The 20,015-nt window shown below is 43.8% G+C and overlaps 1 protein-coding gene across 1 annotated transcript in view; it reads right to left on the minus strand.

Annotated features, from left to right (window-relative positions):
* OXSR1 (oxidative stress responsive kinase 1) overlaps positions 1 to 20,015 on the minus strand; it is a 92,400-nt gene that overhangs the window by 42,145 nt on the left and 30,240 nt on the right. The window contains exons 2-4 of the mRNA XM_075587928.1: positions 17,378 to 17,490; positions 12,224 to 12,332; positions 9,037 to 9,178 (exon numbers count right to left, since the gene is read on the minus strand). Of these exons, the coding sequence (XP_075444043.1) occupies positions 9,037 to 9,178; positions 12,224 to 12,332; positions 17,378 to 17,490 (364 nt within the window). The remainder of the gene's footprint in view (positions 1 to 9,036; positions 9,179 to 12,223; positions 12,333 to 17,377; positions 17,491 to 20,015) is intronic.

Genomic DNA, 20,015 nt, shown 5'->3' on the forward strand with positions numbered 1-20,015 from the left:
TAACTTAAGAGTGACACAAAAGAAAATCTCGAGTTTGTATTTTAAAAGGGGTATATTGCCTATTTTTAACTTTTGTTGTAGAATCCCCTGCCTGGTTAATCAATAATGGACTGACTATCAGAGGTGAGAATATACATGCACAGTGACAGAGCAGTTGGTAGACTGTATAGTGTTATAAGCTACAGAAGTGTGTGAGAAATGCAAACCAAGTCGTCGGTGCAATGATGAACCAAGACCTAGAAGGTGTAATTGACGTCCAACTAAACTAGGACCGTTCACCAGTGAAGCGTGGTTGTGTTTAATCTGGCACTGCATGCTATTAAGTCATTACCCCTGCTGCGTGTCATATGCCAAGTCATACAGATCTCAATCATCAGCCTCATTTAATAGTGTTCACAGCCAACCATAGATTGAGTGTCTTTCTGCCAGTTACCATGCAATAAGGCAAAATGTAGTCACCATTTGGTCATACTAGTAACAGCTCAACAAATACAATAAATATATAGATTAGTTGACACTGTAAATACAGCAGAAGTAGAACATGACTATGAAAACAAATCAAACAAAATAGTCATATGAAGGTAATGTGCATAACAAAAAAAGAAGGCGTCAAAAACCTTTCAACTGAGAAACATAAAAGATAAGAAACGTATATATGTACGATTGGACATCCAGTAAACCTGCTTCATGCATCCCATTTATCTTCACGCCATACAGTGATGAAACTGCAGACAAGGATTCTGGGTAATTGGCATGCACACTGGGGGTGTTACTTGTCCATTTCAAACATGTATGTTTCCTCAGAGCAGTTTTCAAACTTTTTTTGGTTGAGGAACACTATAATTATATTGTGAAATTCTGCAGAACCCCAACCCTCTCTAACAGCGCATCTGAGATCAGAAGCATTGTAAGGGACCCCAACCCTCTCTAATAGCGCGTCTGAGATCAGATGCATTGTAAGGAACCGCAACCCTCTCTAATAGCGCGTCTGAGATCAGATGCATTGTAAGGAACCCCAACCCTCTCTAACAGCACGTCTGAGATCAGATGCATTGTAAGGAACCCTAACCCTCTCTAATAGCGCATCTGAGATCAGACGCAGTATAAATTCTTCTGTATTTGAAAATGTACCAAACGACCTGAAAATTGCAGGGAACCCTTCAAACCCTTTAGGGACGCCCGTGGGAACCCAAGGTTCACCCTGAGATATAAGGTAACCACTGAGCACCACCTGCACACACATAAGAACGATCACTTAAGCAGACAGTGAAACACTGTGGTGTGGCCCCTCATCTATTGGCCGGTGGTAGAGGTGTTACATAGTACAACGATTCAGTATTTAACTTTCACCTGGCGCCTAAACCGGCTAAAACTAGTAAGGTTCAGCTTCAATGGACTGAAAAAACACACACAGAGGGGATTGCTGCATTAAGATGTCCAAATCAACTTAGTTTCCTATGGCAATGACATTGTGGACCATGCAATACATAGAATTTCTTAGGCACAACAAGTTCCTCACCCATACAGCTTACAATCTAATTTTGGGGGTCTGAGACATGAGGAGATAAAGTAACTTGCCCAAGGTCACAGTGAGCGGACACTGCTCCTGCAGAATTCCATCTTCTATCGCTCAACTGGACTGAGAACAGAGCGCTCAAAATGCAACTCATGATCACACCCCGGGCAAGGGGTCATCAGCAGGACCCTACTGCAGCAAACATATGTAAGCCGCTTCCAAGAGAAAAATACAGGATGTATTACTTAAAGACCGACTAGATAGAGATCGATCGATCTATCTTACAGAAGCCATCATTCCAGTTGTAGAAACTTGTGGAATATCCATTTGCACACAGACAGCTACAGTATCAGACTACTGACTGCTATCCGAATCAGAATTTTGGTGCAATCAGCTTGATTTCCTATCAATTAGTGTACTGAATGGAAAGCATTAAGTCAATGTTATGGAATGGGTCAGAATCACCATTGCGACTGAAGCTATGCTGTTTTAATGCCTATGTGAGGAGTTTTTAAATATATTATGCAATCTGTTTTTAGAATATTCTATTTCATGTATATACAGTATTTATATAGCGCCATTAATGTACATAGCGCGTCACAGCAGTAATACACGTGACAATCATATAAATAACAAATAATACAAATAACAGATCATGGGAATAAGTGCTTCAGGCATAATACTAACATTTAGGAAAAGGAGTCCCTGCTCCGATTACAATGTAATTGGTAGGAAGAACATACAGATCAAGTAGGAGGGCATACTGGTAAGTGCGTCTTCAGGGGGCCAAGTTTTATGTATCAGGTGTATAGTGTTAGCCACGGAGCTACTCGTATGCTTCGTTAAGCAGGTGTGTTTTAAAGGTGGGTCTTATATGTGGATAGAGAGGGTGCTAGTTGGGTATTGAGTGGAAGGGCATTCCTGAGGTGTGGGGCAGTCAGTGAGAAAGGTTTAAGGTGCGAGAGGGCTTTAGATACAAAAGGGGGTAGAGAAAAGACATCCTTGAGTAGAATGCACGAGTCGGGATGGTGTATAGCGAGAAATTAGGGCTGAGATGTAAGGAGGAGCAGTAGTGTGTAAAGCTTTAAAAGTGAGGAGGATAATTGAATGTGTGATACAGGATTTGATAGGAAGCCAGGAGAGGGATTTCAGCGGGGGAGGCGCTGAGAGATTTAGGAAAGAGTACAGTGATTCTGGCAGCAGCGTTTAGGATAGATTGTAGGGGAGGCAGGAAGGCCGGACAGCAGGAGGTTACAGTAATTGAGACGGGAGAGAATGAGGGCCTGTGTCAGAGTTTTAGCAGTCAAGGTGATATTTGAACCCAAGAGATGTGATTAGGTCACCTAGAGTGTGTGTACAGAAAAAAGAGGAGAGGTCCTAGGACAGAGTCCTGGGGTACCCCCACAGAGAGGTTGATAGGGGAGGAGGTATTGGCAGAAGAGATGCTGAAAGTACGATGGGAGAGGTAAGAGGAGAACCAGGATAGAGCTTTGTTACGAATGTCAAGAGTATGGAGAATGTGAAGGAGAAGAGGGTGGTCCACTGTGTCAAATGCTGCAGAGAGGTCGAGTAGTATGAGCAGAGTGTAATGACCTCTGTCTTTGGCAGCATGCAGGTCGTTAGTTATTTTAGTGAGGGCTGTTTCAGTGGAGAATAGTGCGGTAGCCAGATTGTAGAGGGTCTAGGAGAGAATAGGTGTTGAGAAAATGGAGCAAGCGAGAGAATACAAGACTTTCAAGGAGTTTAGAGGCAAAAGGCAAGAGGGAGATAGGCCGATAGTTAGAAAGATATGTAGAGTCAAGCTTGCTGTTTTGATTAATGGTATAACTGTTGCATGTTTGAAGGAGGAGGGAAAGATACCAGAGTAGAGGGAGGAGTTAAAATGTGTGTGAGCATAGGGATTATAGTAGGAGCAAGAGGTTTTAGGAGATGGGAGGGAATGGGGTCAAGAGGGAAAGTGGAAAGGAGAAGAGGAGAGCAGCAGTGACATCCTCCTCTGTGACAGCAGAAAGAGAGTCAAGGAAGGCAAAAGGTGAGTTAGGAAGCGGTGTAGGATGGGAAGAGGAATCAGAGGGGATGTCCTGACGTATGGATTCCACATTTTCCTTGAAATAGTAGTCAAAGTCCTGATTGAGATGGAGGAGGAAGAAGAGGCAGCTGAGGGTGGTCTCAGTAAGAAGTCAAAGACCGAGAACAGTCGGCGTGGGTTAGACTTGTGCGTGGTGATTAGTGAAGATAAGTAGGTTTGTTTAGCCTGAGAGAGGGTTAATGATGCCGTATTGTAATGGCGATGAACTATGTTCATTATTTCACACATTTTAGAAATTCAGTTTAGAAAACCGAACTCTGACAAGTACAACAATGTGAAATGGAAAGTGTATACTCGCTTTATTAGGCTAGCTATGGAAAAATTGCTGCTGGTTGCAGTGACCTGGGCAGTTTAGAAGATTCAGGATGGCATTATTTTACAGTCCCTTTAAAAATGTATTTGTATGTATAGCTCTATTTTGTAAAGTGCCATTGTGACAAAATAATATCACACACACTTTGGGAATGGGCACGTCAGACAAACTCAACGTTAGGTAAAGGAATCCCTGCCTCGCAGAGCTTACAGTCCAAGTACTTCACAATAATGGTCGTATAAAATGGGGAAATCATGGAGAATGTAATAATGATGGCTATCTAGGCAAGATAAAGGTTAGAATGACCTATAATAGCACACTACCACACACCAAAACATTTTTTTTGTAGCAAGTCAAAAACTCTTAAGCTAAAAGGGTCATTCAAACAACATCATTAGCACTTGATAACCTACATCTATAATAAAGAGCATTAATAAGGGATAATCATTCGTTCTGGACTTTGTAAAGTGCAGAGTACACTGTTGGAGCTATGCACACACACACACACACACACACACACACACACACACACACACACACACACACACACACACACACACACACACACACACACACACACACACACTCCTTTAATTCACACCTCAGTAAAACAATAGGGTGTGTTCACCACCGTTTTGATGAATCCTGCAATGCCGCTTTGACTGACACATGATCAATAAAAGGTGGGGAAACCGCAGGTTTCATTTCCACCTCACTGCGAGTGTGCCTGCACTTTGAATCAACAATATAATCACTTTGTTATTGTTAATATTTCTCATGCTCAATAACCCTTTCAATTCAAGTCCACGAAAAGTACAAAAAAAATTAAAGAGCTGCAGTGATTATACAGAGAATTATATAGGTGGGGTGGTGTGCAGCGTTACAAGAGTTTTTCCCACACCCACAATTTTAGATTAAGCCCACAATAAAGGTGTGTCAGGCCCGAGTTAAGCGTACCACCCACGTTTGATTTTAAATGAAGGGGAGTATTTCCTGTCAGATGGGTTCGGTTTGATGGATCTCTTTTCTGTTACAGTGAAGTTTTCAGTTCAGGCAAAAGAGATCAGCCACGAGCATTACATAGAAGCTGATTGGATGATCTACAGCAGGGCTGGCCAACTCCAGTCCTCAAGGGCCACCAACAGGTCAGGTTTTCAGAATATCCTTGCTTTAGCACAGGTGGCTCCATCGAAGACTGCAAACCCTATGCTGATGAAGGGATATCCTGAAAACCTGACTTGTTGGTGCACCCCCTCCACACCATACTACAACAAGGTCCAATCTGGCTCATCTGCCCATTTACTTTAGAACTTTTGATTGGCCAGCCCTCTGATTGGCCAGCACATGTGAAGTCCCCGTGTATACACTGCATTCATATGTTCAAGGGCCTTGGGATGGAAAATTCAGGAGAATCTTCTCCCATGATTTACTCAATCAGCAATTACAAGATCTGTTTTACCCACACCAGAATATCATGTATCAAAACAGAAGGATCATTGGCCCCAAGTAACCCCTAGCAAATACACAATGTATGTTTTAACCTGGGTGCTTTTTTAAGTTAGTATCCAGGGCTAAAGTTAAAGTGAATACACGGCTCTTACATTTGTAAAAGTTGTAGAGGAAATGGGACATGGCTGAGTGTTTCCTATTCCAGAGGACCAGCTTTGCCAAATCCTGGCATCGTTGATTAGATTAAGAGGTAAATTCTATGTACTCTATGAAGCATCCATTCATGCTCAAAGTCATGATAACCTTCACTGTGTATTTCTGTCCAAAAACAGCCCGATGGTATTTACTCCGCAAGAGTAAAATCGGTACACATCAGAGATGGACAGCAACAGAGGTCTGGGAAGCAAGTGCAAAATTAAGGCTAAAATTATAGTGCCGGCAACGCGACATCAGGGTGCTGTCGCTGGAAAAATCAAATTGAGATGACTTCCAGCGATCACGACCAAGCCGTCGCGCTTACTATAAACGCACGCGACGGCGGTAATGCATTTGTTTTGACGCGACGGCGCATCGCTGTCGCCGGCACTATAAGCACAGCCTAAAGGCTGGGACCCTCTGCGCCCGGCGGCGCGGGCGGCCGTGTGAGCGTTCCCCACCAGCAGGGGAATCCGCCCAAGCAGGTCCCAGCCCCACCTCGCGGCTGGCTCACTACGCGCTGTGACGCGTCAGCCACCAGGGGATGCAAGAAAATAGTGATCCTGAGCGGTGACGCGTCACATGGTGCGCTGATGAGCCAATCAGCGGTGGGGGCGGGAGCGGGAGCTGTCAGGAAGCAAGGTAGGGGGTGTGTGTGTGTTTGTTTGCTATTGCTTACCTTCCAGCAGCAGCTCCCTCCTGCAGCCCGAGCCCGTGGAGGGAGGGGGGGAGTAGCGGGTCCCTCCGCTCAAAACCACGCCCCCCCTCCCACTCCCCTCCCGCTCCCTACAGACCGCATATGGCGGTCTGTGTCTGTCAGCGCCCCGCCTGTCTGCAGTGCGGGCGCGCTGACTGAGGGAGCGGGGCCTTAGGCACAGCAAAAAGTTGTAAAAACTGTTACTTAAAGCAGCAGTCCAAGCAGCCTTCTATGTTATTTCCCCCTTTAATATGTGCATCAATACAATCTACACAATGTTAAGTAATTAGCTAAGTTGCTGATCGATCAGTTCTCCTGTGATCGATCAGCGAAGAGCCCGCTCGGGGTTCACTAAATGTTTGTGCAGCAGAAGAGGACCAAAGATGCAAAGTTCTGTGGGAAAGATCATGTGACCAGGCAGCCACTAGATACATTTGGTGCACTGCTAGAGAGAGGGCAGGGCTCAAAAAAGGGTGTGCCAGAGCCTGCTTCAGAAGAGGAAGGGGATGTCACTTTGTAAATAGTTGCTATAGAAACAAAAAATGCTAGTTTCATTACATTACATGAAAAATGTAATTGATTATTATTTTTTATTTTTTTGTAAATGCTACAAGTATTTTTATACAAAGCCTGCATGTAACCATGCATCGTCCTGCGACACTGCTGGTAAAAACGCCATTCTGTTCCAGACAAAGGAACAACCCTGCTACATATGAAAAAACATCACCATTCATAGTTACATAGTAGATGAGGTTGAATAAAGACATAGGTCCATCAAGTTCAACCTATGCTAAATTTAGACAACAGATACTTTATCCTATATCTATACTTACTTATTGATCCAGAGGAAGGCAAACACAAAACCCCAGTGTCACATCATGCAATGATATCTCATAAGGGGAAAATAAATTCCTTCCTGACTCCAAGAATTAGCATTCGGATTAATCCCTGGATCAACATCCTTCCCATGTATACTTATTTGGTATATCCCTGTATACCTTTCCCATTTAAAAAAAATGTCCAACTTTTTTTGAACAAATCTATTGTATCTGCCATTACAGTCTCCATGGGTAATGAATATCACATTTTAACTGCCCTTACTGTAAATAACCCTTTCCTTTGTTGCTGGTGAAATCTCCTTTCCTCCAACCTTAAGGGATGCCCCCGAGTCCTTTGTACTGCCCGTGGGATGAATAGTTCTTTTGAAAGCTCCTTGTATTGTCCCCGAATATATTTGTATATAGTTATCATATCCCCTCTTAGACGCCTCTTTTCTAAAGTAAATAAATCTAATTTAGCTAGCCTCTCCTCATAAGTAAGATTGTCCATCCCCTTTATTAATTTGGTGGCTCTTCTCTGCACTCTCTCTAGTTCCATAATGGCATAGACACCCATAGATGCGTCTACACATGCATAATCAAATACTCAAGTACTTATCCGTAGCTCAAAAGCAACAACATTAACCCATGCAGCCCGATGTACCAGTTACAGACTTAAACACAATGCTGTGGAACTGCAAAAGGTAACGGTTATGATATTGGGAGGGAGGGCTCTTCAGTAGAACCTCCCGAAATACAATAGTAAAAAAAAAAAGGTTACAGAAGGATGCCTCCTTTTTGAAACTAAAAGGGTAAACACCAGCCATTAGATACAAGGAGTCCCTGCGATCGGTGTCTCCCATGGCTTATACATCTCCATCTATGGCATTAACTGCAGTGGGTGGAATTAACATTGGGAGGGTCCTGGGTAGTGTGGAGACACTTATCTTCACATGTAGTGGAAATGTGGCATTTCTCGCTTTCACTATTGGGTGGTGTTGGCACCCACAGCGTGTCTGGTGTAGTGTTTTCCCTGTGGAGATTTAATATGGCGGCCTTTATGTGAAGGCCCATCAAAGTTGAATAACTTCGGCTAACACTACTGAAATAGGAGCCTAGTTAACCCTTTTTTTTACAAAAGATATGCATTAATAAAATATATTTTATGCAATTTTTTATGCCAGGCTACATACAGGAAGGCATATTTTATTGTTACTGTTGGTCGTGCTTGTCACAGTTTCCAGTTCTTCTACGCTGCTGAAGCATTTCTTTAAAAATAATATGCTTAGATGTTCTGGTAGCTTTAAGGATGGTGAACATAATGATATATAAGTTGTGTAAGTGTGACATCCAATGAAGGATTTCTACAAGTGCATATTCACGTAACTTAATTTTTATATATAACAATTCAGCACTTGAATCATCACTTCTGTAATATGCGAGAAAATAACATTTAACCACAGATAGAACTGCTCATCTACAGGTTCTGCTGAAAAAAGCACATGATGTGTAGGTTTACTTTAGGGATAACATTGTTATTGTGGTATTCTGGCAACAAATACGCCAAACTTTCTTCAGCCCAGGAACACACACCCTCAGCACCCAAAGAGTTAATGTATAAATTGGTCGTCCAATAAAGCTTTGTTGGCACACCGACAGGCCGGGGGCTGTATTGCCCCCCCCCCGCATCCTCTGGTCAGCTGTTTAAGGACAGGGCACTGATTAATATTAACCCGTTTGGCAGTATTCAACCCGCCGGCATTAAGGCAGCTGACTGGAGGTGGGTGGGGAGAACATCTTATCCACGGCTGTGTAACGGGTGGCCCTTTGGAGGGCTCACAGGCCGCACGTATATCATATTGCCCACCACTGAAATACAAGAACCAGCTCGTTTTCTTCAGGAACTATACAAATATTAGAGATTTGCCATTGAGACAGTGGTGACGCTCTGCACGCTACCTGTGAATCTGCCCATTTTTATGCAGGTACTCCAGCCCCTCCAGGACCTCCTTCAGCATGGTGGCGATGTTCGGCTCGTCCAGGACGCCACTCCTATGTTCTCCTTTTGAAATGATATGTTTGATGATATCCAAAACGGAACCTGAGAAATCGGCAAAGTGGGGTTACTGGAAACGTTATGCTGGTCCCTTTGTGTCCTATTCCAGCCATGGTGTGCCCACAACCCTATTATTACATCGGGCTTGCTGGGAATCAGTGGCTGAACTAGGCGCCGGGTGCCCCGGTACAAGTTCTAAAACCAACTGTGGAGCGGGTGCTGTGGTGGCAACAGAAGGAGCCCACCCAGGCAGTGATTGCGGAAGTTGGGCCCGACTACCGACGGGGTCTAAACTTCCGCGTTAGGACTACCTGGTTGGGCTCCCACCACCACTACCGTGCTACAGGTAAGGCCCCAGGAGGATAGGGGGGGGGAAGGACCCTTAGAAATGTTGGGATGCTGTTCCGGTTGCTACAACGAGAGCCGGAGCAGCGTTCCAGCGCCTGAAAGATGGGCCCCTGAAGGCGGTGGGCCCTAGTGCAGCCGAACCGTCTGGCAGTTCCACCCCTGCTGGGAATATAACCACCAGATAAGTTTTTGTTGATGGCTGAAATCTTAAAGACAATCGGCAGAACTTTTCTTTTGCGTTACTTGCAAATTCCCCGTGTTTAATTTTTCCTATGATCTCACTTATGATATTCCAAAACATTGCATTTTTTATTGGCAAATAATTTTTTACATTTAGCATCATAAATCGGTGTACTGGCCTACACCAGTCCAGGGATGAGCAGAGAAAACACACCTTTCAGGAGAGAGGGGGAAAGGGGAGGAGAGAGGAGGGGTCTCTATGTAGCTAGAGAAATGGGCAGAGCTGTCTAGATAACAAGTTGTGCTGGGAGGTTAGGGGCAAATAAAGTAAAGAGCACAGAATGGGGTAAATTACAAGATCCACATTTATTCTTCATGAGCACTGCACATCTTCTGACCAGTAAAATCATTTAGAACATAGAAAGTGTGGAGATATGCTCAGTTTATTTATGAATGTAATATACTTGGGTGAGGCAGCATTATTTTGGCTGCCTGGTGAAGACTTTTCGTGCCCTGCTATGAACGACTCCTTTGTAGATCCTTTAAAAAAAAAAAAAAAAAAGGGTATCACAAGCCATGAGCCGTTTTCTGCACACGTCTCCAGGGCCAACGCAGCTACTAACACTTTGCACAGTGTCATTTACGGATGTGCACTGCCAGGGGCATTTAAAAAAAAAAACTACATAATGAGTTTTGTACCAACATACATCTTAATTAGGTAAATACCTCGTTCTACATACACCTCATGGATAAAACCCATGGATTCCTGAAACCCTCAATCACTGTATAAGAAAATCCCAAACAGTTTAATTAATTATAGCGTGTGTGATCTGCCCACCAGGTCTAATTGCTAGTTTCATACGTCTAACTATTTTATTGGGGAAAAACCCACAATCATTCTCTTACAAAAGGCAAGTGTGCAAAGAAGTTACTATATTTTGTATATACTATGAAAAAGATAGATATATAGATTTATCTATCTATATAGACGTATTTATTTTTATTTCAAGCACTCCAGGTTGACAGTCACACCTCTTGCCCACGTGTGCTTATGTTTAGTATATGTCTCGCAGGGATAGGTTCAGGCCTCTTTGTACTTGGTTGTCCCCTTCATCATCCAAGAAAAATACAGAAGAACAAGAACGGGGACTAGCACTCATAGTGACGTCACACAAGGCTCTGACAGACATTTTTTGTACCACGTTTCTTGCTTTTGTGTTGCCACTGAAATGTAAACCTGTGTGCTTATTTTATCACTAGAAGTGCAGGAAAACATAGTTTGTTGTATTAAATTAATTTTGCCTCCCAAGTGTCGTAGGTTGTGGTATCTGATAGGGACCAACGTGACAAACGCCCAACGGGCTTCAAGTGTTCAACTCAGATATGTAACAAAATCTCTTCTCCCCAGGTGGAGATTTTCAGGAGAGCTTGAACATTCCTCTAAATCTACCATAAAGCAACATAGGAGGCCAGACAGGGGCCCCGCCACGGGAGGGCCCCACACTGGCTCACGGGAGATGAAACAGCCAGACATCAAGGGAAGCAAGGGTCGGAAGAAATATCCGAGGCAAGAAAGAAAATACAGAGGGGAAAAGGGGGGAGACTTGCCGGTCCTCTGTCAGCTAGCACAGGAGGAGCGCAAAACAAAATATCAGGGTTGTAATCAAAACGTAGAGCAGATGAGGAAAAAATATATATATTTGCAATTAACCAACGTCAAGTAAAGCTAGAGGAGCAACAAAAATAATATGTCCCGGCTCCGGGGAAGATTCAAGCACGGATGACCACGGCTGCTTTGTCTGCAACTGGCAGCTTTCCACGCACACACAGCCTGCCTCTGTGCTGCGTTCCCGGCACGCGGAGGTGTCGGAGGTAGTCTGGCCACATCTGCACAGTGTAGTATTCCCCATTTCGTCTTTAAAGTGCCCTCTGGGTTATGGAATTCACATTATCAGTTACTGTGCGGCGTCAAATAGTAAGCCGGAAGCTTTCCGGAATATCGTTCGATAAAAAGCAGCAACGCATTGGGGGGCGAGGACCTGTCGATTTACTGCCGAGGGCACTAAGTGGGTTTAAGCAGCGTTCTTTACTCTGAGGGATCCATTGTAGCCCTACGCAGAGAGAGCATGCTGCACTGTATAAAAATACCATGCACATTGTTTCACGCCTCTCACGGCCCAAAACGTATTTCCCGCACGGAGGAGCGCTTTACTAGGCTTTATAAACCGCGCAGGCAGTAAAAAGTTCAATGCAATTCACATTCCGATTCACAGCCCCAAAAAGCAAACAAAACACTTTGGGGCTGAAATGTTTCATGCCATAAATTGAGGACTTTGTCCTTTTTTCATCTCATTGATTGTAAGCTCCTTGGATCAGACACCTTCTGAAATATTGTGTTGTGTATAATTGATGTTCATCTGCTTGTTACACTCGTTGTGGTCTTTTTCACCTATTGTATGCTCTGCACAACACGTTGGTGTGTAATAAACAATCATAATAACCATTTGTCTGTCTCTTAACTAGTGCAAATAATTGTGCACAGGTTAAACAAGCTGCTCTCACCTCCGCTCATCAACTTCATCACCAGCCACAGCTCATCTTTAACCACAAAGGAAGTGTAGTAAGAGACGATGTTGGGATGGTGGCACTGACTCATCGCCTGGATTTCTTTCTGAGGGGAGAAACCGTAGAGGAAGCAATTTATGGATACAGCTTAAACCAGCAAAAGAAAAATCAGCACATCACTGCAGCAAAGTGTTGAGAGAAGACGACAACCTGACTATGCACAAGAAAAATATTAACCACTTTGCTGCTTCTCATAAAGCAGCCTTCCTGGTTAACGCGACACCGAATGCATCCAGATGCAGCAAAGACCGTATCCCAGTACATCCCACAGTTCCCATAGGATCAAAGGAAAACGTTGGTGCTGTATAGCACATTATAGGCTAAAGCAGTAAAATTCCGGGCATTACTGAAATCCGTGCTCTCTGATTGGTTAGAATTCCGGGCATTACTGAAATCCCTGCTCTCTGATTGGTTAGAATTCCAGGCATTACTGAAATCCCTGCTCTCTGATTGGTTAGAATTCCGGGCATTATTCTTTCAGTAATGTCCAGAAATACCCCGCTAGAAAAGACATTGAAGCTCACTATCTGTCCAATTAAAACAACACAAAAACAAGGTGGCTACCAGGATGAATTAATAAGTGTTTTTGTGGCGTCTAATGATTTCTTGGGATTTCTTGGCTCGCTTCAGTGAGGTCAACCACACAGTCATATTAGATTTCACAAACAGGGGAGGGGAGGGAGCCCTGCAGCTTCTTGGCTTAGTGACGTTATACTAAAGAATCGGTTTTCTACTTAATAGCAGGACGTAACTGTGATTTATTTATAAATGCGAAGCACAGTAGAACAAATAAAGGAAGCTCTTTACCAGGAAACATTTATACAAGTGAAAATCGTGGAGGGGTTTAAAATCAAAATAGGCATGGGGGTGTTTTCAAATTAATTCCATATTCACTCATCTATTTCTTCGCAGAAAAAGCTTCCAGAAAACAAGTCATCAGAAATGTGGTTAAATTGAGAATTTTTTTTCATACCGTGTATTTAGTTATAAAATGTTTTACCAGGAAGTAATACATTGAGAGTTACCTCTCGTTTTCAAGTATGTCCTGGGCACAGCGTCATGATGACAAATACATAGTTACGTAAGTGAGCCAGGTTATAAATTTTATACAAGACATTGCATGCACAGTAAGGGATAATGTATATCAGCGGTGTGCAAACTGGGGGGCCGCCAGAATAACTGTGGGGGGCGCGGGGTTTACAGAGGCCCTGTGCGCTTCCCGAAGGCACTTAAATGAAGTGCCGGGGAAGCGGCAAAGGCCTCTGTAAACCTTACTTAGGTGGTTCAGCCGGCATCTGAAAATAATATATCCTGAAGAAAACTGCACGTGACTGGTCGGTGGGGATGGCTTCTGATGCTAAAGGCTTGAATATAGATTTTGATTTTCATGCCTTTTTAACATGACTTATTTTTATTGATGCTGGTTTTCTCCATATTTTATATTTCTCTTACTCTTTTTTATCTAACATATGTTTTTCTGTGTATCTGCTCATTTGTTAGAGTGTTAGGGTCAATGAATGATCTGACTTTTGATTGGCCATGACTTTATTGTGATGTTCATACACGGAATATTAGGCCTCGGACATAGTGCACTGAGCGTCGCTGAGCAGCGCTCTCGCTTGCCGACGCTCGCGCTACCAGGAGCTTTTTGCTGACAGAGGAGACAGCAAGCGCGCTTGGGAGGCGGGTATCACTGTGTGTGTGTGTGTGTCACTTGGTAGCTGTCAGTGTGTGTGTGTGTGTCACTTTGAAGTGTTCTGTGTGTGTGTGTGTCACTTTGAAGTGTTCTGTGTGTTTGTGTGTCACTGGGGAACGTGTGTGTGTGTGTGTGTGTGTGTGTGTGTGTGTGTGTGTGTGTGTGTGTGTATATTATATAATATTTTAAAAATTAAAAAAAAAACACGTGGTGAGAATTATTTATTAACATTGTGCAACTTTGATAAATATATTCACGCACGCGCACACACGCAAACACATCACGCGCACACACGCAAACACATACACACACACACACACGCATACACATTATATATATAAATACACACACACACATTATATATACACATATAAATACACACACACACACACATACACACATACATATACATATACATATATATACACACACACACACAAATACACATATATACATACACATATATACACACACATATATACATACACATATATACACACACATACATGCATACACACACACACACACACACACACACACACACACACACACACACACACACACACAAGGCACACACAGACACCCACACACATATGCACACACAGACACATGCATACACACATATGCACACACAGCCACCCACACACATATGCACACACAGACAACACACACACAGGAGACAGGGACCGGAGCAGAAGGGGGGCAGGGACCGGAGCAGAAGGGAGACAGCGATCGGGGCATCACCCTCTCCCCCCTCCTACACACACACACACACACACACACACACACACACAACACACACTGACAGAAGTCTGGTCACGGTGCTCTGACAATGGCGGCTCTGTAGGGAACCGGCTGCGGCCCCATTGGATGGGACCGCTTCCCCGAGCACCAAATTTCAATTTGGCGCTCTCGGAAGTTTCTCCTCCTCAGCGCGCATCAGCGCGCATGAGGAGGGAGAAACTATAGCCCCGCTGATAACAGATGCAGGGGCGTTCTGCATCTGTTCAGCGCGGCTCAGCGACGCTGAGTTCTCTATGGCCCGGGCCTAAGAAGGACTATATCACTATGAGGCCATCACCCATGATGAAGCTCTATGATAACAGTGAAACGCATAGGGTGATTTTGGACTAGTCCGAAGAGTTTATTTAAACAGAGGTGCCACAAGGATTCAGCGTTTCTTCCCCTGACTGAGTAGTGTAACCGCGGCCTGACTATTTGTCTATTTGTCTAATTTTATGTACATTACTTGATTTCTGCTTGTGAAACAAAAACGTTTTTTTTTGTACTATTTTGGCCTTCCTTTCGATTCTAAATACTGGAAGCTTGGCATGTCCTGCTACATCTACTGTGCCACAGATCAACAGTTCCACAGATTTAGCCCTTAAAGCCTGTATTTGAGCTGCAGCATGAGTGGGACACCACCTATTTTTGCATTTATTTTTCACTTTTTCGATCCCTAATTTTGGATTCCATGCACTAGATTGTGTTTTTTTTTTCTCTTTTCGCCCCTGTTAGCTGTTCGCTTTGTTTATTCTAAAACCACCACATTGCATTCAGAGCTGCATCTCTACAGAGCTCAATACATGTGTTATTTCTTACTGAGCACTCACATACAGTGTGCATTCCTTTTTATTGAGGTATTTATTCACTAGTAAAAGGTTGCGCTTGTTTCTGTTTCTTCTCTCACAACTTCTAAATAAAAGCCGGTTTTCTTTTATTCTTGGTTTGTAAAGAACAAAAAAAGACATCAGGGATGAAGTGACAAATCTGTCACGAAACGCGTAGGACAGGATCTTGCAAAGTTGTACTCTAGTAAAGTCCCCATCAGCCAAACAATCCCTTGAAGAGCGCCACACAGCCCTAAAAAAGTGTGAAGGCTTTTAATTTTGCCAACGAGGATACGTACTGTCTTTTAAAATATTGACATGAAATTGCGTTACACTGCAGACGTTTTGCGTCCTTCATATGTTTAGGAATTCCTCCTCGCTTCTCTGCTCGACACAACCAACGTCTACAGTGTCTCTCATGGATCGAGATTTCCCATCTGCATTACGCAGTCACAGAATGAATGTGAATGGTGGGCCAGTTTTGCTGTGTTTACATTTTGTACTCTGTGTGGCCCTGGTGAGCGATACAAACTGCAAATGCAAATGCATGCTAATTTACTCCATCCTTCCTGCGTTGGTTTTAGAAACGCCCGTGCAGCATGCTCTATTTTCTCATTTATAGCAACCTGGAGCTTACTGTGTTGCAGACCACTACACAGTGAAGGGGTTAACCCCTGCAGAAGAGGCTCAAATAGCAGCACAATTTAGACACACAACTCGCACAATGAAAACTAAAACATCAGCGCTTTGATCAGTGACTGCCAGGCGCGAATCGCAAAGCCCATGAATTATTAATAGCCTCACGTTCTATTATTTCCAATCCATTTGATGTAGGCTGCGTGTGAGAAGGAAAAAGCAGGCAGTCTGTAGGACAAAAACAGGGGCTCCTACAGCTCTCACATTGCAAGCCTTTAACTCACTGACCCAGCGTTTGGTAGGGGGAGGCTCTGCTCTGCCTGGTTACACCATCAAACCTACAGCAACCCACTGGTTCTAAATATCAACAGCTGAAGGAATGGCCATTATTTACATTGATATGCTGTGTTTTACAGCCAGTGGAATATGGTCATTGGTATTTGAAATGGGCACTCACACCTAATACAAAAGTGAAATAATTGCAGTGGTCTCTCTAAAGGCCAACGCCAGGTCTTCAGGATATCTCAACTTCAGCACATGTGGCTTAGTCAACGACAGAGCCACCTGTGCTAATAATACCTGACCTGTTGGTGGCTATTGAGCAATGGAGTTGCCCACCGCTGCTCTAACGAGTCCAACTTAGTCGTGATAAGACTATTTGTTGGCCCTAAAATGTTCAGGTCAATTCTAAAATCAAAGCGGCTTCTCCACTGTTCTTTACAAAACAAAAATCAAGAGAGAAACCGCTTTGATTTAGAATTTACCGGAACATTTTAGCGCCAAGAAAAAGTCTTATGGTTCCATCTTTAATCAAACGGATAAAAAATAAATAAAAAGGGAGGGACAATGTCTATAGAACTCCCACGTGCTGCGTGCCGCGCACTACACTGTAATTGCGTCCCATTCGGAGAAAAGCGCTATATGAATAAGGGGGGAGAGGTGGGAAGAAAGCAGATTGGTCCCTAATTTGATAATAAAAGGGGGGTGGGATAGGTCGTTTGTTACCTTTTATTAGACCAACAACAACTTACAGTATACACGCTTTGCAACCTCTCAGGGAATGTCAGGTATTGTTTTATCATTGGAGCCAAGTATAAGGTTAAAGGCACCTTGTGAAGTGTCCGATTACTACGCTTAGTGCTACATTACCAGTAGTTCGTCCATGCTGGTCTGGCATTTTTCGAGGTTGATCCTTTTGATGGCCACCTTCTCTTTCTTGGGACTGCAATACGCAGCTTGTACCACGGCGGTGGCTCCACTCCCTACAGAGAATAAGAAAAAAAACCAGCATCAAGTCCCGGTATTCATACATTTTCCTGCAGTCCTTCCAAGTTAACCCCTAGGACAGGAGGCGCGAACTCCAGTACCATCTCTGATCCACAGACCTCAGACGCAGGCTTCTTTCGAAATTCCCTCCTAGCCACGAGCAGCCCGACAAAGTGGGCCAAAACCCCATCGCGCCTCTCCCGCCACCCCCCACGACAATTACCTGCGGCACGGCCCGGTTGCGGGGTCCCGACGGCGTCTCCCGGCCTTCTGCCGTCTTGTTGCCTTTAAAATCATGTTTTTCTCCTGCAGCGCTATTCCAAATGGCTGTGTGGCGTCATGTGACGCCGCATTGCCAAGGAACGGGGCGCGGTGACATCCCGCGGTGCCGTGAAACCTCGTCGCATTTATTTTGAATAGCGTTGCAGGACAAAAACATGATTTTAAAAGATCAAGACGGAGAAGACTGGGAGACATCGCCGCAGGAAAGCAGTAGACAGTGGCCACAATGCAGTCGTCCCGGGCGAGCAGGTGACCACATTTGTTGAGCCCTGTATATGATATAGATATATAGATATATATCGATCTATATATATATATATCCCTGCTTCAGCACAGGTGGTGCAGTCATTGAATGAGCCACAGATTGAGCCACCTGCGCTGAAGCCTGACGCTTTTAAGACCTGACCTGTTGGTGGCCCTAGAGGACTGGAGTTGGCAGCCCCTGTCCTATAGGCTTGTGGGGGGAATGCTGCTTTAAGTTGCAGCGTCATTGTCCTATTGGTTGAGGTTCTGAAAGTTCAGCTGGGAAACTGATAACGTACAAACTATATGAAGAGAACATTTAGTACTTAGGAACTGGCCAACATTTTGGGTGTAGATTCATACTTCTACTGCACAGCATTAAGAAAAGACCGTTGAACCTACAGCTAGCAAATGTAGTGCTAGTACTTCCGCATTTTGCAATCACACAAGCCAATAGGAAGCCAGGACAGATGATTTTGTGGCTTCCTATTGGTCCTCGTAACATGAGTGATGTTCAGTGCCATTTTGTTTCCCCCGGAGGGTACCAGTGCTGCCATGTATGTATCTGGGGAACTAGGGGTCATAGTTGCTGAAATGAATGTGGTTCAGTACCGGGGACCCCCCAACTTCTCATCAAGAAAACAACCAGGGAGGACTGCTCCTGTAACCTACAAAACACTGGCTGCATACAGAACACATTATTTCCTACACAACTGAGGACACACAACAAAACGATGATACTCAGTACATGACACGGTACAGATTATTTCAATGTATACACAAGATACCTCAAACACTGCTGTATATGTAGACATGCATTTTAATAACGGCAAGGGTATATAACTGCTCCCGTTTCAGCCATGCATGCATACATATAGATGTCAATTGAACAAAAACAGTTTTACCCCGGATTCAAGATTCACTTCCCTGTAATATTCATTTGGGCTCCTCTCTGATCTACCAACTGTGCAGGGTATTTCTGTCTCTTAGCCCCGGGTGCCTTTTTGCAATGGAAAAGCTGCCATGTCTCCCACAATATTAGCTGCCACCCAACGCCATGCTCCATTTCCATCTCAACCCAATCTTTTCACCGACAGGTCACTGCCTGGAGGCAGACGTTTCAAACATGACATCTTCCCTCAATGATATTCAGCACCAGCGCTTCCCTTAGTCACAGAGACTCAATTCACAGAGAAAGGTACATCTAGTACAGATATTTCCTAGCCGTATTATGAGTGTTACGCTGCAGAGAACATATCCCTGGGAAAGATTGTATTTGTGTACAAGAAATGTCATGACCTGCTCCAATAAAAGCCATTGGGCCTTACAAAATGGAACACAAATACTGTACATATAACCTGCTCCCTTTATGGAGTATGCTCCTCCCAAAATCGGCTTGCTATTTATTAGTGACATTTCTATACTTGTCTCCTTTGAACCCAAGTCTAATAACAAAGGCGCCATTTGGTTGCACCCCAAATATAGCCGCTACCTATACAGAATGAATACACATTGTTGCTGTCCTATGGACTAAAGTAAAAAAGTGGCCGATGGCCAAAAAGTCGCCGCACCACTTCAATAAATAAGCGAAGAGGGTGAAAAATAAAACGATTTCATAAGTCCGACTTGTTTCCTCAATTAGTGCACCCCACACCCTTTGAGCCCCATCTCCTCCCTGATTGGAGATTCTATTGTCCTATGGGCTAAACTTGGTGAAATATGTGAAAGTGAACCAAAGGGGTTAAATGAACAAAGCATAATGATTTTTGTGAATTAAAAACTGGCATAAGAAGGTAACAAGGTTCCCTTAACATGAAGCAAAACTGTGGGTGAAAAAATTCCTTAGTGAAAAATACTAATACATAGGACATATTTCTCTTGTTCCTGTCACCAGTCACCACCTCTTCAGTGGCGAGTGAAGTTTGGACTGACACCGACGTGTAGTAAACCTTTTTGCCAATTGGAGACTTGGTAAGGAGCTCAGAACCTGAAAGTA

The sequence above is a fragment of the Ascaphus truei genome, chromosome 2 (genome assembly GCF_040206685.1).
Source record: "Ascaphus truei isolate aAscTru1 chromosome 2, aAscTru1.hap1, whole genome shotgun sequence".
Classification (NCBI taxonomy): Eukaryota; Metazoa; Chordata; class Amphibia; order Anura; family Ascaphidae; genus Ascaphus; species Ascaphus truei.